The sequence below is a fragment of the Haliotis rufescens genome, unplaced genomic scaffold, assembly GCF_023055435.1.
Source record: "Haliotis rufescens isolate VD_foot unplaced genomic scaffold, xgHalRufe1.0.p SCAF_106, whole genome shotgun sequence".
Lineage (NCBI taxonomy): Eukaryota > Metazoa > Mollusca > Gastropoda > Lepetellida > Haliotidae > Haliotis > Haliotis rufescens.
In genome coordinates, this window is record NW_025963787.1 from 301,028 (window position 1) to 324,825 (window position 23,798).

At 39.7% G+C, this 23,798-nt stretch overlaps 1 protein-coding gene across 1 annotated transcript; it reads left to right on the plus strand.

The window, feature by feature from the left end:
- The first annotated feature begins 1,933 nt into the window (after nucleotides 1-1,933).
- LOC124115567 (glycosylated lysosomal membrane protein-like) lies at nucleotides 1,934-21,967 on the plus strand. Its single transcript, XM_046476608.2, has 7 exons — nucleotides 1,934-2,023; nucleotides 3,547-3,840; nucleotides 4,476-4,706; nucleotides 5,227-5,448; nucleotides 7,647-7,924; nucleotides 9,595-9,781; nucleotides 21,264-21,967. Exons 1-7 carry the CDS (start codon nucleotides 1,943-1,945, stop codon nucleotides 21,279-21,281), a joined length of 1,311 nt encoding a protein of 436 aa, XP_046332564.1. The 5' UTR covers nucleotides 1,934-1,942; the 3' UTR covers nucleotides 21,282-21,967.
- Nucleotides 21,968-23,798: the final 1,831 nt, after the last annotated feature.

A 23,798-nucleotide genomic window follows, 5' to 3' on the forward strand; every position in this document is an offset into this window, starting at 1 on the left:
AGGAATCCAGTGTGTTAGTGTTTGCTGAACCTTCTTATGTTATAACTATTTCGTTAGTCGTCCAATGTAATATTTACTTTGGAGTATTCGCTTTTTTGTGAATAGACATTCATTTTTCGGCAAAAGGCAGTTACCCAGCTAACAAGGCATAATCGACAGTAGGTATCTTTTACTGAGTAAGGCACCTTCGAGAAGTTGTCAAGTGTGCATAAATTCATGAGTCTAGGGTCCTGCTAATAGACATACATGACGCCACAATGAGGACAGAGCCATTGGATAGGCAAATTATGCAAGAATGTCAAGAATGTTTTATTCAGTGAAGCGATGAGTCGTTCAACCCTCGACTTAATTATAACCTAGTGTCAACACGAGTCTTGAGTTACATGTATACAAAGACTCAACCCATTTCGATAAAAAATAAATGTTTGGAATTATTTCGTTAAAACTAATAAGGTAAAATCAAATATAACATCGAACGTACGCGTAGATTTGAGTTTTCTGCGGAAATCGTTTTATGAATTTTCTCAACTCTGTTCATACCGTTCTAATATCGAAACCTGTAAAATTAAATAATAACCGTCTCCTCACTGTAGTCTACAGAAACAAAGAGCTTACGCCGCTCGACCCTGGTTAGAGATAATACGTCAGTGTCTACTCCACCTTAATTATGAATGGAAGAAATGTGACGACATGGACACCTAACCTCGTCAGGCTTATGGGGCAGAAGGGGTCCGACATTTCGTGTCCATATACAGGGCTACTTTAAGAAATCTATATGTGTAAATAAACGCGACAAAACCCTTTCCATATTCATAAGAAATCTCTGCCAAAAGCAGGACCGATTGTACGATATATTATGAGCATGTGTTTCTGTATCGCCATTAAATAGTGATGATAAAAGGCGTTCGCGAAAGGGTGAGCGTATCCTGCCCCACCTGTGGCATCCGTCACAAACACATACACAGGCAAGTCAATTGTTCACCTAAAAAACGCGGGAACATATAGTAAAGTCAAAATAGGGAATTGCATCGGACTTCATTTTTTCACTGATGCGTAAAATTTGGAAATTAATCTCCACATGGTCACCATAAAACGTTTTGAAAACTTTACTGAGGCCTTGAATGTTGTAACCTTGATCAAACAACTTCTGAGCAAGAGTCGTAAGACGCTCTTTGAAATCTTGGTAGAAAGAGCATGCTCGACTGTATCTCAAAACTTGTGAAATATAAACACCAAAGGCTGGAGCTGCTGGAATATCTTGGGCCATGCACCACGTTTTGTAACAAAATCCCCACGGATCAAGGAATTAAATTTTCCCTTATGTTTGTCATGTGGAATAGTGGTGTACAAAGTTGAAAAATCAAATGTTTTGAAAGAATTGATCTAGGTTCTTTTCTGAGATTGCAAAAAGTCAAACAAATCCTTTGAGTTTTTGAGAATCCACATGGTATTAATCCCACTTTTCTCAAATACTTTTTTGTGAATATAAAGAAAGTCCTTCCTTGATTGTATTAAGGATTATTTACAATATAATCACTAATCCTGACTTCTCCAGTATGTGTCATTTATTTCTGGCCCCTCTGACTTTTTAAGTGACAATGCTTCCTACTACTAATTGAAAAACAATAAATAATATTACAATTAATAATGTCAAATTGAAGACAATTAAGGGTCTCATACAATTTGCATCAACAAGGGTTTATTTGGGGTCATTTTCTCCAAAACATGGAGCCATTTCCACTAAAATTTGGGGCAACTTTCTCCAAATTGTCTGGAGCCATGTTTGCATGTGACCATTTTCTCTATAACCCCAAACTTCACACGGTAAGTTCAACTCGTTGTGGGGTGAATCGCGGTAAATCGCTTGCAAGCGATTGGCTGTTTGCAAGGCACCCCTTATCATGTGATTGCGTTGGTCATGTGATCATGTGACTTGAGCAATATGGCGACGCACAGGGAAGTCATGGCGTTTGTAGCTACTTGTCTGCTTTTCCTTATTGCTACCGTCAGCTGTAAGAGGACGGTAAGACATTTTCCTTTTACCACTGTTACAACATTTGACTGTAGTGTGAAACTTTGGTGATAAGTGATGTTCTATTCTTTTGGTGTGAGAAATTACCTTGAGACGAGAGCTGTCATTGTCAACTGTTGTCGTTCAAATCAGCTGATCGCAGACACTTTGAAACTATTCCTCGTCGTATATCAAGTGCTCTTCCTTTATCGGCATCTGTTTACAGTTGTAATATTCATATGTCTTGTAAGTGTACGACACATGTGTAGACGAGATCAGTGGTCAACATGGTCAAGTCATGAAGTATTTGTAGCACGCCCCTATTTTTATGATTGTTTATTTGGAATAGAAATGCTTATATTTTGTTTTGACCCGTTAAATACCATTCTATGTTACACACGGAGAGACATGACAGTCCCTTTGATCATAGTGAATCCATCTGGAGTCTAGTCCATGTTGCTCCTTTCGGACTGGTAGTGTTGAGAATTCAGGTTGGATTCGTAGAAAAAACAACAAATAAAATTGGGAAGTAGACTTAGGACGCAAAGTATGGAATCCATTAATGAAGTGTAAGTGTGAAACTGTTGGTAGTACGTAATGCTAGAGAAACCCTGGTTAGGAGCTGTATGGCTGAGCCAAATGTTCTGTAGTCACAGTGTGAGCAGATAAGTGGCCTTGTCTTACCCTGTTTATTACCAGGGGTGCTTGGGTGGCCAAGGGGTCATTGCCACCATAAGCTGTTATGTCAAGTTTCTACCCTTCGCCACCTTGGACTTAACTCTCACACTAAATATGTGTGTGTGTGTGTGTGTGTGTGTGAACAACGTTCCAGCTATATGACATCATCCTGTAAATAATCAAGTCTTGAACAGACAATTATTCTGGTGATTGTTATTGTGAGCATGAAGACATGCCATTAACCAAGTCACTGAGTCTGACCACTCAGTTGTAAGTGGGGACCAGTTCTAACTCGGAATTCCCACGGGTTTCACGCTGTCTGATGATTGTGTTTGATAATTGTATTTGAAAACTTTAAAACTGCACCCCACGTTGTTGCAAAATGAATACATATTTCTTTACATTTTTATTTACTTATATGTAGCAAAATCTCTGCACTTGTACACATCAGACGTAATTCAAAATTAACATACCATTTTTATTAGTTTCAACAAAATCAGTAATGGTACTCTCGTGTCACTGGATTTTCTAGTTCATTGATCACTATATTGTCTGGTTTGTTTACAGGCTGACTTTGCCTGGCAGGAATACTGCTGTGCTGCGGCAGGCAATAAATACTTACTGTTTTAGCAAATTGTATGAATGGCAGGTGCTACTGGTAGGGCAGGACATGCTTACCCTTTTTGCGAACACCTGGTGTCATTTACAGTGGTCCATGCATATAATTTCGAAAGCTATTTGCCCTTTATGCCAAGTGGAATCTGTTTCTGCAGAAAATCTAGGCTGATTATTCTCTTGCATTGACAATTTTTAGTAATTTTGATCATTGTGTCAGATTGTTGTGTTTGATTTTGCAGGTCACTACTCAATTGAACTATATGTGTGATGTCCCAGAATGCAAGACTGGTGTCAATGGCAGTTTTGCCAACCTTGTGTATGTTCGGGCACAAGAAGAAAGTGATGTCCTGCATTATGCTATCAGCACAATTCACATACCAACAATTCTTGTGATTCACACACGAGGGGATGCTAATAGTAAACTGAATGTGGATTGGGAAAAACTAATGGTTGAAGATGAATTTACTAATGACTCTATTTCTGTCAGTGATCCAAATACAGTTGTCTACAGTTATGCTGTGGTTTTTACAAAGGTAAGATCAACGAGTGATATATATGTATTGTACTCACTTCTAGTTCAGAGATGATCCCGAAATACCTTTGAAACTATTTACAAATCATATGTTTTACCAAGTTTTGATTATTGCTGTCATATTTGGGAAACCTGGGCCCACTGGCACAAAGCGATCTTAGCGTTAAGATGATCCTAACTCCCATACTTTAACATAGGCTTACAATAGTTGTACTGCTAAGATCGCTTTGTGCTAGTGGGCCCTGTACTAATACTAACTGTACTGACCCATGAAGATCCGGGGTAGAAAATGTCTTCAGCAACCAATGCTTGCCGTAAAAGGCGACTATGCTTGTCGTAAGAGGCGACTAACGGGATCAAGTGGTCAGGCTCGCTGACTTGGTTGATGCATGTCATCAATCCCAATTACGTGGATTGATGCTCATGATGTCAATCACTGGATTGTCTGGTCCAGACTCGATTATTTACAGACGTTCGTCATATAGCTGGAATATTGCTGAGTGCGGCGTTAAGCAACAAACAAACTAACTGTACTGAACTTTTGACTTCATTTCCAGATTAGCTCCATTTTCCACTTTCATGTGATAAACATGTATGGATGTTGTGTATTCTGTAGCCAGTGTTGTATTTCCACAGCTTCATGAGTACAACGACACAGCCGATGCGGCAGATCTAAACGCCTACCCAGCGTGGAACAGCACAGAGCGGGTTGTGAGAGACTTTGATAACTTTGAATGGATGGAAGCTTCTGCAGTCAAAGGAGAGAAAAATGCTTTTGTTTTTAACTCAACTGTGTTGGTCAATTCAACCAATGACATGTTTGGCCATGATGCACCTCAGAACTACACTCCATCGCTATCCTTTACTGTAAGTTCTAGGTCAAGAATGGTACTGCAACACTATGTTTACAGTTAGGCAGTTATCTATTTTTTAGTTTATTTGCGGAATTTTGTTTTGCTCCAACTATGTCGGTATTTGAAAAAATAGAATGATCTGTCAGTGGTCAAATAAAAGTATAACTTAAAGCTCATTTAACTTTCTGAATCTCTTGAATTTATGTCCTCGATTTCTATCACAAAGCACATGTGTGCCACCATTTTCCTGCCTAGACGACTGCACAACCGAATATGTTATTGAAGGAACAAACCGATTTGAGATGATATTTCACATAAACTTCTATCTTTCTTTTTTCATACTGTCGGCGTTTTTTAAGAATTTCAGATTGGTGCATTTTTTATCTTATCCTTTTTGATCCTATGTGGAAACAAGCTTGAACAAAGTTTCCAGCTTCTTAGAAACTTTTCACCTGAACACATCCCAGCATAATCATAATATATTGTGGATATCGCAATGATATTTTTATCTTTTTAACTTTTTTCTATTGCAGTTCCGAGTTTTTGACGAGCAGTCCCGTGAATCAAGCCTCCCACATCTCCTGTACAACGAGAACGTGACTCAGTTTGACTTTACCCTTGACAACTTCATGCCCTCCTTCTCCATGTCCAGGTTTGCAGTGGAGCTCGCCATCATCAGCCAAAGCAAGAAGGAAGACATGTCTATTGAGGAGACCAAGTCTATCGATGATGAGTACACTCCAGGTGTATTCAGAGTAAGTGAAGCTACACTTGTCTTCTGCCTTACTCAGTTTGCACAGTATTGTGTTACAAAGCTGGGGGAAGGTTGGCCCAGTGGTGTAGGCTACCATCCATCCAGTGATCGAAATAGCTTGATGCCTGCTAGGAAAATGCCATTGACTTTTAAATTGGGTTTGTAAGTCAATACATATCCGTAAAGCTGGCCCAGCTGTCTATTTAAACATTCTACATTAAAGCAACACCCCAAACTTACTGTGTTTATTTTATTATTCTAGCTATTGTATTTTGGACCAACTAACAGAAAATGAAACTTATCTTCAGTCACAGTTAAGTCACGAATTTATTCACATTTACATCACATCATACGCCTATGAGAGTTGATATACTAATACCTAATACTAATTAGGAGATATACATACTGTGTTTTCAATGTGGAGCTAGGTTACCTGCAGATTTAACCACACTAAGTTGAATTAATGGAAGAATAATGATTGATGTGATGTTTCCCTTTTACGACAGAGACAAGAATCTCATGACCTGAAAAAGTTGACAGTCTGACATGGTACTGCAGTACTAAGGAAAATATCAGGTTTTTTCCATGTCACTCAATGAGGCTTAAAAAAATTAAAAGAATTGGCTCTCAGGCAATGGTTTTTGAAAATATAGTGGCGGGCGGTGTCTATTTTTTGTGTTGTTGTTCAGACTAGTATGTAACCAAATAAACAATTGTGTAAATCAACCTGGGAAAAAATGTATTCCTTGATGAGTAAAATATTGGAACACAGTATTGGACTACATTTGGACTTGGAATATTTAAGGTTTTTTTTGGTTTTTTTAAAAAATGGAAATAAAAACAAAACATGCAGTGGGCTTTATGATGATGCAGGCGGCGCCTGAGAACCAAGATTTTTTTTTTAGCCTGATTTAAACCTGGTATCTGACAAGAAAAGACACACATTCTTTCCATATTATATTTCACCTTATCCTGACTCGTACTAATTGCTTATCTCTTCTTATTTCCTGAAAACGTAGTGGAAACCCCCCTGTGCAGTGTTCCCAGTGAACAGAAAACATCTCACCCAAACGCACCCCTCACATGGGCATGCTCATCGGAACCACATGATCAACCATCTGAGTTGATCTCTCATTTTTGCCCCAGCTAGCTGGATGGTTTCTGTCTTGTGCTTTCTAATCCAAGCCATCCTTCATCATCTTGGCCCTTCTGATATATATTTTGGCTTGGAGTACCTCCCTCAGACCTTCCTCTATCATATTCAAAGATTATTTTCTAAATATGACACAAAATGTTTCTTCCCTGGCTTTTGAAAGCCTCAAGCCTCCAAGAAGAAGAAGACTACACCATCCCACCCATCAGATGAAGACTTGGGCTTCGACATACAAGATGAGATTGAGATAGAACTTCCTCCATCACAAACAGTCCCAGCTATCTCAGCCCTGACTTCATCCCCAGGTAGTCGTAGCACCTCACCTCATTGAATGGTGTTTTGGCGACAAAGCCAAAGAAGAAATCCCCAGCTTCATCTTCTGACACTGGCAAGAATCTTCAGTCCTCCTCCTCCTCCTCCTCCTCCTCCTCCTCCTCCTCCTCCTCCTCCTCCTCCTCGAAGCCGTCTTCCTCCGTGAAGTCGCACACCTCTGCAAAGTTTCACACTCCATGAAGCAGAAATCATCTGTGGAAGTTTCATGAGTAGCCTTTCTTCACGAACACCTCTGTGAGTGAAGATACGTGCACACAGCATACCACTTCCATGCAGCATGACGCATTCAAACAGCCTCTGATCTTCATGCAGGCTCAATAGCTCAAGCAGCCACAGACCTGCGCGCAACCACAGTCGACTACGAAAGTCGACTTTCATGCAGCCTGCAACAATCACGCAACCTTAAACGTTCGTGCAACCTTCTATTTTCTAGGTTTCTGGTTTTGACCTGTTACGCAACAGGTTCTAATGGCCATGCAACAGCAGTTGAATATTCCCTGCATGAAGCCCACTCTGTTGACTCATACGCTGAAGCACCTGCACAGCTGTCCCCGCTCTCTCCCATGTGTTTCGAGCTAGAAAATTGAAGAGAAAATAACGAGTGATAACCCAGGTCACATGTTTGGTCACATGTGGCCAGTGCGCATGCCCCTGTGCCCATGAGTCAGGATAAGTATGAATGACATTTCTATCATAAAACAATTCATTTTCAGATCACCAATTTGAAGGCCAGACCTAAAGATCAAGCCAATGGAGCGTTTGTTCAGTGGAAGCCGGTGTGTTACCAGGACACCCCTCGATCCCGTTCTGTGGCCACCAGTGTACAGAAGTATGCACTTGGGGACATCAAGAATGTCACCTCACTGCTCAAGTCCAGTCTGGCCTATGCTTACTTCAGTGATGACCTGTTTTCCATGAACAGCGCTACCACCAATGTGTCATTTGGACTGTCTAAGGATGGTAGTTACACCAAGACAAACTATACGTCATGGTAAGCAGTAGACTCCCGGGAGTTTGTAATTATTATTATTATTATTATTAATTTTAAATACCAAAGATAAATGTTTTAAATTGTCTTCATCTGTAAATCCATGCCCATGCATACTGGAAAATCTCCAAAGAAAAAGAGAGGCGTTTTGAATAAAGTTTTTATCTAAAAAATCACAATATGATAAACAAGGACACTATCAAAGTTTCTTCTGCTATTGAGTGTGTGTGTGTGGGGGGGGTGAGTAGGCAAGGGGTCAGAAGCGCCAGGCTAGCAAGCACCCGGTGCTGAGATTGTATCCTGCTTGTCACCCTGCTTTGGGATGAACAACATTAACAGGTCTTTACAGTGTTGTCACTACCCCTAGTGTACAGTACATACAACCTGTGCACTCAAAAGAACCCACTCATCCTATGGTAGATGACCAGATGGTGGAAACACGAATACATACATACACCCGAAACACGAGTGTCAAAATGTGTGGTGTCACCCTGGCCAAGTGACTTAGTTCAAATGTGCCTCTGTTCACCCAGCAGCCAATGGGTACCCGATATGTGAGGTGAATGTAAAAACCCTCTATCACCAGTAGGCGACTTGGGTTGGATACTCCCCAGGGAGTTGAGAATGATAACTGGAATGCAGAATGGAACCACTAGTCGGAGAAGAACAAAAACACATTTGAGCAGATACTAGTACCTGGATAGCTGCAGTATATAAACTAATAATTAAAATATTTGAATACTGCAGAATTATTGTTGTACTTTCTCACATAGTATAGTATTTACATTCTCCATGATAGATGTACATCGGTTTGAACATGTTGAAAGGACAGAAAACTATAGGCGTGATCTGAAAATTTGCTGCTGTACCTGTTGCATTGTAGTAGTGAGAAGATACGCAGAGACGTCGGTGGATCATGATTTGATACCAAGCTCACAACACTTGCATGTGTTCCTATCTGTGCTGCATACATCATCCTTTTCATAGACGATTTACAGTTGGCTGTGTTAAGAATGGTGCAATAGACATGATAGAAGAAAATACTACTACTAATTTTAACTACTAATGTTAGAATGTGTGTGACTGCGATGAATACTTGTATCGGGAAGTAAACGATCGCCCAGTTGGTGTATTGTTTAGGGGTGTCACGATTCACCAATTGTATCGATGCATCGGTAGATAATTCTCACGATACGATACAAGTTACATGTGAATTTATATCAATACGAAATTTTATTGAAAATCGGTTTCCATTTGTTTGTGTAATGATTGATTTTTCATTTCGAATTGAAATGTCATCATATTTTCTGAATTTGACACATACGAAAACTTAGTTAGTGTCTGACACTTGTTTGAATAAACAGAATCAACCTTTCCTAAGTATTATTATTTACAACATCATATACTGATAGTGATTAGAACACATTATTGTGAATGTGATATGTAATTAAAAAGTTTGCTTCTAAATTTGCACATAAAATGTCGGTATTGCTGTATTGAGATACGTATCGTAACTTAACCTCAAAATCGAGATACATATCGTATCGTGAGGTACCTGTACCATGACCCCCCAGTAATATCGTCCTAGCCCTATTGTACTGATGTACTTGTTGTATTGATGTATCTGTTGTATTGATGTACCTCTTGTATTGACGGACTTGTTGTGTCCCCAGGACAGCCAGTGTAGGCAATGGCAACCCACCTACTGACAAGGTCTCCCTCCTGGTCATTGGGGTCATCTCAGCTGGACTTGGCATCCCAGTTATCATCATTGTATTCGGTGGCATCTTCGTATGCATCAAAAAGCAGCGCAAGAAGAACTATCGCCATCTACAAGACGTCTCCTCCAGCTACCCACAGGTTAATTCTTAATTTCACCAGCACCAAGCACAGTTCAACCCTAGTCACTCAACACAGGACATCTCCCAGACAATTTTCTCATCCGTCACAATGCTTTACTGCAAGTCAGAGTTGGTCACGTTGAGCCACTGAGACAGTGGTAGTATCATGACATACCTGCACTGATTGTAAGATCACAGGACAAGGAAACTTAAGGATATGTATTCTATCATCAATGAACCCAATTATGAACTTTGAAAAAAAACTCTACGGTATAAAATAACACTGTATTCCCACCATGCCTGCAATTGGCACTCACCTTTATCCTAAATAAATCCCAGATTGTCTATCCTGGAAGAAAATAGTATTTTACAAATTGTACTATTCACATTCGTAACATGTCATTTTTTATGTTAATTAATTGATGGGTGATGATATATGTCATGAGATGGTACTTGTATCATAGCGCAAAGTAGCATATAGTTGCATATAGTTTCAATATCCATAGATGAGTTTAACAAAAGCCCACTTGACTAAAAAATGGTGAAAGTATTACGGGCATGTAAGCAAACAGGAATCGAGAACAGGTAGAACAATCAGAAACAGCAGACAGTCTAAGTAGGATAAGAAATAATTTGTAACTCAAAAACTCATCAGTTTATAAGAGAGACAGTATACATAAAAAAGTGTAATAAACACTTAAAATGTACACATAGGAATAGGTTATATATGTAGAATAAATTACCAAAGCTTAAAAAATAAGAGAATTAGTTCTCCGGCAATGACTTCTGAATTTTTTTTATTTTTTTATTTTTCAAACTAGTATGTAACCAAATAAACAGTTGTGTAACCTAAAAAACAGTTGGAATATTTAAGGATTTATTTTTAAAAATGGAAATAAAAATGAAATGTGCGGACAACTTATGATGATGTGGGTGGTGCCTGAGAACCAAGACTATTATTCATTTTAGCCTAAAACACAAGCAATAGAAATCACAACACTAGACACTAATACATGGCCACGTGGTGAAGACAAAATGGCGAGAACAACAAGACGCCCTTAATTACCGTGACTAGAGTCGCAAACAAGCTTTGTTGCCTGACAAAGCAGTATTGTGCTCTTATGTGAGTCACCACTTCCGTGTCACGCAGCAGTGTGAGGGTTTTGCTACAGTACCGGTTGGAAAAACCTCTGCAGCTAGGCCTCTCACAGCTTCATCTTTTTGTAAAGAAAACAGCAGCTAATGCATTAATGAGTGATGCAGAATAAGTATACAAATGTAAAAAATATTTAGATTTTACTAATTTACAGATTACTAACACAAACATGATAAATTAACTGTTTTAAATTTCAAATAATGTTCACATGGTTGCCAAGAGTTACCAGATTCGCTGAAGTATCAATGGATATTGAACATATATGTTTCTTTGTATCTAAGTATCTAATATCATTAATATTAGACAACTGTAAAATTGTTTTGAAGACAAAACTTATGAGAGGGACTGATTTTGTGTTTTTCAAATATATATTATATAGTTACCATGGTTACCATTTCCTCATGCTCAGGCCCTGTTCCTTGTGCTTGCATACATTTAGGGTTATGAGCCCGGCGTGGAAACAACAGTTTCTAAAAATAGAAAGGTTGTTAATTCATGCATGGTCAAAAGGACAGCTTAACATGTTTTTAATGATATGCTGACAGATGGTTAATAATTCTTCCATTATGTTTATCTTATCATATGTTTAATGCAGTTTGTGCAACACTGTGTGGCATTGTTACATTTGTACTTACACTGAATAATGAAGGATTGTGATTCAACAAAATATTGGTAGCATTCATATGTACATGCATGTCAGTATTAAAACAATGAAAATGGTCAGATTTTGCAACAGTACTGAAGTCGAGGTGACCCTCTTTTGATTTGGTTTACAGTAATGAATGTTGGACTTCTTAACAATGATCAATGTGACCTAACCATGTGAAATGATTTGCTTTCATTAAGCTTGTGCTGTTGGCATTATTATGATTATTGTTTTGCTGTATTTTTTACAGCTTAAAATCAAAGACTACTTTTGTGTGCTTTTCATGACAAATATGAGTTTGTTGATATTAACATCATGTCTGCAATATCTTAGCCACATAGCAAAAAGAACACAAAATATTTAATTAATCAAGGAGAGTGATTTTCATTTCTCCAATTTATTTTGTCATTTTATTGTATCCTATTGAATGTTAATATCTTGTAATAACATCTTCAGCATAATCTGGAATAATTTTTGTTGAACTGATTTGGAATTAGTCATGTTAGTGTCAATTGAGGCACATTTTTTCTCTTGAAATCGAGGCATTAAATATCCATGAAGCACATTTTTTCTCTTGAAATCTAGGCATTAAATATCCATGAAGCACATTTTTTCTCTTGAAATCTAGGCATTAAATATCCATGAAGCACATTTTTCTCTTGAAATCTAGGCATTGAATATCCATGAAGCACATTTTTTCTCTTGAAATCTAGGCATTGAATATCCATGAAGCAAATTTTTTCTATTGAAATCTAGGCATTGAATATCCATGAAACACATTTTTTCTCTTGAAATCTAGGCATTGAATATCCATGAAGCAAATTTTTTCTATTGAAATCTAGGCATTAAATATCCATGAAGCACATTTTTTCTCTTGAAATCTAGGCATTATATATCCATGCTGAAATGTAAATAAATACTAGAATTCCCTGTGCCATTAAACACCTAATGCAAGCAGAACAAAGTTGTTATCAAATTGATCTGAATCAGCCATGTTTTCTTTACATGCTCAGGTAATGTCCACCAATATGAGAGTTGGTTGTCAGGGATGTACTACTTCAATGTTTGTGCTTGTATACATGGCTGACGTCAATGTTGTGTTGTCCTGGGTTTTGACAATATTCATAAATGTGTTTGTGAAGTAAGTTGCCATGTAATTAGTATATGTAACTTTTATGACTCTTCAGCTAATACAACCCCAGATCCCTTTGCTTGTTCACCACAGTTACCTCCCTTGAAATACTATCCCATCGTACGACATTGGTGACTTCATTTTCACAGACAAAGTAATGTACTGTATGACATGTCTGTGTAGTGACACAGTGCTCCATGAGGATATACTTTGAGGTCATAATGATTGAGATAGTTATAGGGTTCGATTTAGCTGTATAAACATGCACCAGTACAACCTGTTATTGAAAAATGCAAACTAATATTTATATTTACATGCACCAAATGCATGTCAAAATCTTTCAAATTTGTTGCTTACCCTTCATCTCAATACAAAATCAATCTTTGAACACAATCACTACCTCTAAGCCTTCTTCTTTAAGTTGGCGTGATGAGCAAGGGAGATAGTTCTGTGGATATTCAACTTCTTTATTACAAAGACTGCAACGTTTCAGTGTAGATACTGACACCGTTGTCAAGCAAGTGATGAACAGAAATGAGGTTTTATACATGTGGGTAATTGATGTTTGTACAAGGTTAAAGGATGATAGATGATGTTTACACACTGTTGCATATCCAAAGACCTATCTCCCTCGTTCCTCTAAGCTTTATTTATCAAACTACATCACGATTCCCTTAGTTTTGAGTAATTTGTCATGTATTGGGGACCTTGACTTAAAACTGTGGAAACTTCTAGATTTTGTGCACGTTTCAACTTTGATAATTTTATTGGACTGGGGTGCATCTGGTGCAAGTTGAATCAAGTTCCTGAAATTGAGCCCTGAGCTTCCATGGTAAAAACTAGCTGTGCATGTTTTTTAATCAATCATTTTGTAAAAGGGGTGTTCTATATGTGATTGATACTGTAAGAAAAGGGTACTTATTTGCAAATTGCTTCAAGAATGTTTACTGGCTGGAATTTATTTTTATTCATTATGTTCTTAGTTGACATTCCCATTCCAATGGAAAGTAGTAGAATTTTATAGGGGGTGTCATTTTTGGTATTCTAAGTATGTGTAAAGTTTGTATTTGCATATGTGTTTTAGGGCAAATTAGAAAACAAGTTACTTTGACCCATGAGTGAATGTTTTATCTTACCCCATATATGCTTACACTGTTGACTGCTGGTTCAGGGTTTATCATTTTACAACATGTTTATAACCACCCCTGTTATATCTACCTGTAATAGTGTTGAAGTTATGCCCACTCAGTCATGATAAACACATACCATTGTACAAATGTACAAATCAGAGATACCTCTTCCCCTTCCAGACTTGGACCAGATCAGCCATGTCAAAGTGGCCTATTGTGGGAACATGCATAACATATCATGACATGATTCAGTGTGTAATATGGTGGCCCAGTGGTCTCAGGCCCTGCAGAGTTGTGTCATGGGTTCTAATCCCAGCTAGGGGGCACGGGTGGCCCAGTCGTCTAAGGCCCCGCGATTCGCTGTGCAGAGTTGCGTCCCTTGGCCACGCCAGAAACCTATGATTGTGGGTTCGAATCCCGGTTCGCCCCGATTATGTTTCTAGGTTTGTCAGCACCATACCCGTGCTCGTGGGTTTCACCGAAGTGGTAAACGTCTGAGACCTGCATCACTTCAGGCTTTCCTCCCACATTAAGCTGACACGCCGCGATATAACTGGAATATTGTTAAAAGCCTCTATCTACGCAATTTGGATATGATGACATACATCAGCGAGCCTGATCACCCGATCCCATTAGTCGCCTCTTGAGACAAGCATAGTTGCCTTTTACAGCAGGGAGTAGGTATTGAGTGCACACTGATCTAAAGATGGGCTAATTATTATGTACCTTTTTATGGGATCTGACTCATTATAAATGGGCATTTTATTATTGTTTCCATCACATCATGAGTCTGTTGTTCAGCTAACATGCAATGTCTTTTACTGCTGTACAATGCAAGAAACATTTCATTTCAATGTTTTGTAACTCGTTCCTTTTGCACATACCTCTGGTTTGCATAAAGGTTTGCTACAGATACATATTTATATTGTTTTCTATGATAAAATAGCTTTTTTTGTAAATACCAAGTAGACTGAGATCTTGCAAAGTTTCAAATGCAGTTTCAAACTTTTGCTGGTAAAGAGTACAAAATCAAGCAACAAGAGACAAACGCTAAGCATTTTTAGTACTTCTTACTGTTTGAAAAAAATATGTTCACTTATCCTTAACTAAACTACTTTTGTCAAACTGATTCACTGTGATGGAAATGGAGATAATTTAACAATCTGAAAAAAGCCATGAAATACTCATTAATACTCTTTTACCATGTAAATGTGTACAGATGTATAGTATTATGCGTACCTATTTTGTACCAGTTATCTTGTACTGTATATATTGTTCCTGTGTGAGTTGGGTATTTTTTAGAGCTGATCGGAAATAATGTTGCAAGTTCCTAGTTTTACTATGAGCATGATTGCATATTGATCTCAGTGATGTTTGAAATTGTTTACCCACTGTGGTCCGATTTGAAATTTGATTTGTTAACGACCAAATAAAGTATTTTTCCTTACTTCCTGTTTTTTGTTCATGGTGTCAAAGGACATTGAATGAGGATACATGTCATGATAGGCTGTTCCTGACATGAAACATGAAATATGGATATAAACATATAATGTCATCCTTTGTTAGACAGAAGGATCATATTGAAAAATGGACGCCAAATTTCAAATTGTGTCCCAGTGTGTTCTTCTTTAGTTCACCTGACTGAAATTCTACAGACATGTTGCATTGTCTGTTGTCGTCCGTCAATCAGTTGTCTGTCCATCTATTGTTATCTTTTACTTTTTTGACACCTTCTCTGATCATCATCATCAATGATTGTATTCAGGCCATAGACCCATATACATACAATAATATTATATATATACAATTTTGTACATGTACAAGTATAAACATGCAGACTTATATGCACTGAGATGTGCACGTGTACAATTTTGTGAAATTACAGGCATCATTGGTGGCACAGTCTTTTTACCACGACACAATTCACTGTGCCGAGTTGTGTCCCCTAGCCATGCCAGACACCTGTGATCCTGGGTTCGAATCTCAGATTCGACCTGAATATGTTTCGTGGTTTGTTAATCCACCCATACCCGTGCTGGTGGGTTTCACATAAGTGGCAAACATCAAAGACCTGCATCACATGAGCCTGGCCTCCCTCATCAAGCTTACAGGCCCTGACAGAACTGAAATACTGTTCAGAACAGTATTACAAATTTCCAAGAGTGCCGTATGAACGTTTGTTTTGCCAGGGTCACAATATGTGAGGCCTCACTAAAGCTTTCGTAAAGTTGTATCGCTTGATGACACATCTGTGACCAAAATAATGTCTCATGCAATCCCCTGTTTTGACTTGTACCATATGTTCCCAGGTGAATAATTTACTTGCCTTTGCATGTGTTTACAATGGGCTCCACTAATGGGACAGGATACACTCACCTTTTCATGAACACCTCGTTTCATCACTTTTTGATTGTGATACAAAACACATGATCATGACATAGTTGGCATCATACGACAATGGGAGAGGCTTCTGGTGATCATTGAAAGAGTTTTGTTGCTTGTAATTAACACCATCGGGTGGTCAGGCTCGCTGACTTGGTTGAAGCACGTCATCGATCCCAATTGCGTGGATCGATGCTCATGATATTAATCACTGGATTGTCTGGTCCAGGCTCTATTATTCACAGACCGCCGTCATATAGCTGGAATATTGCTGAGTGCGGCGTAAAACAACAAACCTAACCAAAACGTGCATTCATATATATAAGTGCAATAATTTTGGACCCGACGTTAACCCCCATTTCACCTCACCACCTCACTGCATGTATCATTATGAAGCATGCAGTAATGTTGTGTGGTGTTTCCAATAAGAGTGGGAAATGTGATGACCATGCTGTGAGGATGTCTGTTGTGTAGACACGTGTTATTTACATTGATTGTTATTTTAGGTATCAATGCTAAATGCTCTAACAGACCCATTATTTGCTGTGCGGAGTTCCACCCCTAAGCTTAGTCTTTATTATTAGTTTGAATCTCAACTTGCCCGGCTATGGTCCTTGGTTTGTTTTGTATCATTGCTCTCAGGTTTCACCAAAGTGGTCAGACCCGTGAAGATCCGGGGTAGAATAGGTCTTCCGCAACCCATGCTTGCCATAAGAGGCGACTAACGGATCGTGTGGTCAGGCTCACTGACTTGGTTAATGCATGTCATCGTATCCCAATTACGTGGATCGATGCTCATGATGTCAATCACTGGATTGTCTGGTCCAGGCTAGATTATTTACAGACTGTCGTCATATAGCTGGAATATTGCTGAGTGTTAAAGCTTGAATGTGAGCCTTAAACAACAAACAGACAAAACCAATGTGGAAAATAACTGTTTCACATTGGACCCTCCTGTCATCATGACTGGAGGGGCGGTTAGGTAGCCTAGTGGTTAAAGCGTTCGCTCGTCACGCCGAAGACCCGGGTTCGATTCCCGACATGGGTACTATATGTGAAGCCCATTTCTGGTGTCCCCCGCCGGGATATTGCTGGAATATTGCTAAAAGCGGCGTAAAAAAATACTCACTCATTCACTCATCATGACTGGAATAATGTTAAAGCAGCGAGGCCACCTCACTTCTGTATCACTGGGCATGTACCACATCTTGATCCTAGTGCTGTATGTATCCCCACCCTCAACATAGATCTAGGGAAGGAATAGTGTTAAGATCGGTTTGCGAAGGAGCTCCAAGACTTATTGGGTACAACAGCCAGTACCTGCTGCACAGAACCATGTTTACTAGATCCAGTATCCTGACATTGCATTGCTGAACATAAAGAGACAAATGTATCTTTAAATATGAATTAAAACAACCAACCCTATTTAAAACAAGGTATTCTGTTCTTTAAGGAAATCCAATGAAAACAATTATTTTCTATATTTTACTTTGAACATTAAAGTAGAATTAGTGGAATAATATTTTCCAGAATAGCCTTACACGTTTAATTAACATCTTTGATACTCACTTACAATCTGACACCCCAATCAACAGTTGATGTTGAGAAAGATAATATATGAACTCGATCTGGAACTGATTACAAGTAGTAGTTGTATGGCGTCTTACTCTGAACACTTTATCAGGGATTTGACTGTAACTTGTATCATGTGTATGATGGAGATCATCCTGATATCTGGTCCCATTCGTACTCAGATCAACCAAAACGTTTTTCCACACTTTGGTGTATTTGTCCCAGAGAGAACACACTATTAAGAAGCAGACCGCCTCCGTGGTCTAGTGGTAGAGCGTCCGCCCGGAGAGCGGAAGGTCCGGAGTTCGATCCCCGGCCGCGTCATACCAAAAGACGTTAAAAGATGGTACTTGTTGTTACCCTGTCTGACGCTCGGCATTAAGGGGCTAAAACAAGGACTGGTCGGCTCGGAGTCCGTATACTGTGTCTGAGTGGGGTATTCATGTTAAACTGCGGCTATGTATCTCAGTGAGCTAGCACTATAAATCGGCATCAGTCCGAACTTATACAAGCAGCCACACAAACACACACACGGACATGCACGTCGCTATATAAGTGCAATAATCTTGGACGCGACGTTAAACCCAATTTCACCTCACCTCACCTTAAGAAGCAACCCTCTGTAAGCTCTTCCATACCCAAGCATCCGCCATCACTCCCATGTTTGACTCCACCCACCTCCTTCAGCACAGTGCAAGAGTACGGTAATGTGAACGTTCTCCTTTATTTGCCACAAACCTGATGCTGGGGTATTGTCCACATTCACTTTCAGATATTGACAAAACTTCTTGCAAGAAGGCATAAATGTCAGACTGAAACCATTGCCTGTCAAGGCCACCATATATATATACGAACGACGACTGTTTTATTTGATCGTCATATATTGATAGGGTATTGCAGCTCCGACATCAGATGGTTTCCCTGTGTTTGTGTATCATATTGATCAGTCTAAATGTCATGCCCAGCTTTTCATAACTGCACATAGCATATTGTATAGCTAGGCATTGTAGTTGTTTATTTATGTTTTAAAAGCATTGTGGCATGTATTGGGCTTTGCGTTTGGCAGAAATCGTGTTAAGCACATATAAGAACATGAGCTATTGTTCCGTAAATCTGGTGACGTGCACGATCCAGCAGTTTCCCGGAGGACATGAGTGTTCACGAGACTGAAATGTCAGTGCACTTTGATGCATGCACAGTCCGTTGTCAGTGTCCATCAAACAAGCAGCACTAAACGTTGTATTTTACTAAAAAGTAGCATCTGAAAGTAACGCTAAAGACGCACGATATACCAACTATTAGGAAATCAAAGGAGTATGAAAGATGGACCTGGATCAGGCAAGCCAGAGGGCGATCATGTGAGCATTATTCTGTCGGCACACATATCACAGGTGACCTTTCCCGCCCACAGTCGTCACAGAATAGTGCAAGAGTCCTATTTCTGCACGCCAATGGCACAGAAAACCCCCGTTTACGCTTTAAGTGTCTGAAAACAAAAGATGTCGTTAGTGAGCCCTCACCCCTCCCTGTTTTTTGAGACCGCCTCAGTGGTCTAGTGGTAGAGCGTCCGCCCGGAGAGCGGAAGGTCCGGGGTTCGATCCCCGACCGCTTCATACCAAAAGACGTTAAAAGATTGTACTTGTTGTTACCCTGTCTGGTGCTCGGCATTTAGGGGCTAAAACAAGGACTGGTCGGCTCGGAGTCAGTATACTGTGTCTGAGTAGGGTATTCATGTTTAACTGCGGCATGGTATCTCAGTGAGCTAGCACTATAAATCGGCATCAGTCCGGACTAGTACAAGCAGCCACACACACACACGTGCATGCACATCGCTATATAAGTGCAATAATCTTGGACGCGACGTAAAACCCCATTTCACCTCACCTCACCCTGTTTTTGATCATAAATAATCTGACCTTCCAAACAAAAGCGTTGATGGTACTAAGGAGGTAACAGGATTCCACCGAGACGACACACGTCTCTCACAAGATTAATTTAGATTTATATTTGGAATGGTCAACGACAGACACAATTTGTATCAGGAGTGTAGGTTGCAAACGTCCTCTTTCAGTCTGTCGCAGATGACCTTTTAGATATGAAATGGCGACAAAATTTCAGATCAAATGACCAATACGGCGTTTCATGAAATCGTACTTACGGACAAATATATTTTTTATGATTATGGAAAGGGTTTAGTCGCTTTTGTTGCAGTATGGATATGACTGGGACTCGTGACAAATGACGATACGACCCGTGAAGATTCGGGGTAGAATAGGTCTTCAGCAACCCATGCTTGCCGTAAAAGGCGACTATGCTTGTCGCAAAAGGCGACTAACGGGATCGGGTGGTCAGGCTCGCTGACTTGGTTGAAGCATATCATCGATCCCAATTGTGTGGATCGATGCTCATGATATCAGTCACTGGATTGTCTGGTCCAGGCTCGATTATTTACAGACCGCTGTCATATAGCTGGAATATTACTGAGTGCGGCGTTAAACAACAAACCAACCAACCAACCAAATGACGATACAATGGACAAGAACTCAGGTCAAAACCGACGGATAATGTTCGCACTATGGACCACTGGTTTGTGTTGCACTGGTCTCATTCTTACTTCGCCGACTGTGTCAAATCTTTGGACATTTGGACATTGGACATGCTATGATGAGAGTACGTGTTGGCCCATGTTGTTGGGTAATCATGCAATTTAGTACATGAAATCATTGTGAAAGTTATCCGCTGTATTCCAATGAATGTGAATAACACTTTGTTCATTTCAACAACTGCAGGGACACTGGGGTAGCCTAGTGGTTAAAGCGTTCGCTCGTCACGCCGAAGACCCGGGTTCGATTCCCGACATGGCTACAATGTGTGAAGCCCATATCTGGTGTCCCCCGCCGTGATATTGCTGGAATATTGCTAAAAGCGACGTAAAACCATACTCACTCACTCACTTAACAACTGCATCTTGACTAGTAACAACAATAGCTGCACATGTAAGGCTGAAATGTGTAAAAGGGCTGAATTAGAGGTTTTCAGGAAGTGTTCGTCTAATGTTTGACCCAATCTGATTTTTGAAGGAGATGTAGATGAACTGTACAAACATATGACAAAAAGAATCACCTCGGGTCACTCCCTTTTCACTCTTTGTATGCATTTGATCATTCAGAAGTCCAAAACAAGCCAATGTGACAAAACAAACATAACTTGCCAGCCATTTGAACATGACAATTTTCATACCAATACAAGAACATTTTCCTCAACTTAAACGCTTGACATTCCCAGTGGAAAAAACGAGTCCTTATCCAACCACGTCATTCGCGAACACCACTGTCATCGCTGATTTTTAGTGAACTCTTCATGTAATTGTGCCTTTTACGCCCAATGGAATCTATGGGAACACTGAGACTTGTTATTCTATGGCATTGACGTTATATATTTCCATATGTCATTGTAGTTATATACAACTTCCATGTTCTTCAGAATGGCGTGCCTACCTAGATGAAGAACATCGCTCGGAGCATCAACCCAGGGATACAACCTGTTCCAGCTAACTTTCACCAGCAACTCCACCGCCTGTTGTCTGCAGTGAAAAGGTCCGAATCTGGTCTTTCATTTAATATATGAATATTTTTAAAACTGTTATATATTGTCAAATTCTCAATATATGTGTGCATGTGCAATAATTATTTATTCAGGGAATTAGGTTTACTTCAACGCATTGTATATACGGTTAGTCTCAGGGAAAATGAGTAAAGTTACGTAATGTTTTCTTTTTTAAATGAAATTTTACATATGTATTTCACTCAAATGTGTATGAGATCGTATGTGATTATAATCTCAATTTATTCACTGTTGTTAGCTAATTTGCCGTCTTCATTTTGAACATGAACCATTGTAAAGTAGGGCTTCAAACATTTTGTAGATACTTGCTTTAACACAGAGAATGCATAGGTCACCCCGGAGAGTAGAGGACGAGTTCATTTGGAGAATAATCTAGGATGAATTAATATAATACTCATCGAAATGCCAATCATTCTTGTAGTATAACATATATTCATGACACATAGGTCTTCATGGCAGCCGTTTATCGATGCAGTATCTGTATGGATGATATCAAAATGATCAGCTGTGATTTAAAGTATTCTTTGTATTCTACAAATTTGTAAATAAACAGTCAAGAAACATGTAACTTTCCTTATTTTGGGGGGTGAAATTATTTTGTATCCATTTTGAGGAATGTTTATGACAGGCCACATGGCAGTATCTGGTGGACGCGTGGTGACCGCAAGCAGGAGACCATTAGCGACTATTAGATTCGTATATTCATTCGTTCGTTCGTTCGTTCGTTCGTTCACTCTAACGGGATCGGATGGTCAGACCTGCTAACTTGGTTGATGCATGTCCCAATTGCCTAGATCGATGTCAATCACGGGGTTGTCTGGTCCAGACTCTGTTATTAACAGATAGCCGTCATACTCTTATATAGCTCGAATATTGAGTGCCGGCGCTGAAAGACCAACAAACAAACTGATTGTATTGAAATCAGTTTATCTGGATGTGGAGTTACACTTCAAGAATAATGCTTGGAAATTCAAAATCTGTTTTTATGTAATTCAAATCGCTACTACCTTTAAGTAATACGATCTTAATCGGATGTTTTATTCACATTGCAAGAATCTTTTTATTTCCTTTATTGGTACCGATGCAAACTTCAAGATTGTAATCAGCTTGAATTCTAATTCGATTTTTCTTGTCCTTTTCTTAATGCCTATACATTAAGGACATCGGCTTGTGCGAATATGTTGCATTGGATGAGACATGCCACCTGTTCATTCCCATTCGTCAACACTCGCTTCACTTCGCAAATTGGCGCGGTCTATCACGGAATGTCACGAGTGGACACGAATGGTACGCTACATCCATCACACACCAAGTTTCACCCTTCACTGCTGTAAAGCACGCCTTGTTGGATGCAACGAATCTGGATTTTCCCTCGAGGAAAACAATTCTGTGTGTTCATTGGTTTTAGAATCGACGGGTGGCCCGGTCATCTGAGGCCCCGCAATTCGCCGTGCAGGTTTGCGTCCCAAGGGAACGACAGAAACCTATGGTCGAGGGTTCGAATCCTGGTCCCGATGTTGGAAGGGTTATCAAAGCGATTTGCTCAAATCAGATTCTCAAAACTTTTCTGTTTGTGCATAACATTCATCATTTATAACTAGAGATTTAGTAGTAACCTCCATTATTTCAACACTGTCAGGGACCTTCTCAAATAGAGACCGCCTCCGTGGTCTAATGGTAGAGCGTCCGCCCGGAGAGCGGAAGGTCCGGGGTTGGATCCCCGGCCGCGTCATACCAAAAGACGTTAAAAGATGGTACTTGTTGTTACCCTGTCTGGCGCTCGGCATTAAGGGGCTAAAACAAGGACTGGTCGGCTCGGAGTCAGTATACTGTGTCTGATTTGGGTATTCATGTTAAAGTGCGGCATGGTATCTCAGTGTGCTAGCACTATAAATCGGCATCAGTCCGGACTAGTACAAGCAGCCACACACAAGTACACGTGCATGCACGTCGCTATATAAGTGCAATAATCTTGGACGCGACGTTAAACCCCATTTCACCTCACCTCACCTTCTCAAATATTAGGCATTATTTCATACCAAATACCAAAGATAGAATGGAAATATCACCTCACCAGTGGGGATGCCGGGTTAGAAATGTATCAGGTGGTCAGGCTCGGTGAGTTTGGTGACGGCGTCACACGTTTCTCATAATATCAATCACTGGTTTCTCTCGTAATGTCTAGGCCGCCGTGATGTAGCCTAATTATGGTTGAGTGTAGCACACGCACGCACGCACGCACACACACACACACGCACGTACGCAAACACACAATCACACACACAAATATAACTCATTGATTTGCATGATCAGGATTATATGTGTTGAAATATTAATAAGTTAGCTTGCACCTTCTCGGGTACTCTTGTATGTATGAGTGAGTGAGTGAGTTTG

Bases quoted from the DNA above. Each gene is read 5' to 3' on its own strand.
- LOC124115567 (XM_046476608.2), top strand. From the start codon at position 1,943: ATGGCGACGCACAGGGAAGTCATGGCGTTTGTAGCTACTTGTCTGCTT. The intron at 3,841-4,475 runs GTAAGATCAACG...GTATTTCCACAG, and splicing joins ATGCTGTGGTTTTTACAAAG to CTTCATGAGTACAACGACAC. The intron at 4,707-5,226 runs GTAAGTTCTAGG...TTTCTATTGCAG, and splicing joins CTCCATCGCTATCCTTTACT to TTCCGAGTTTTTGACGAGCA.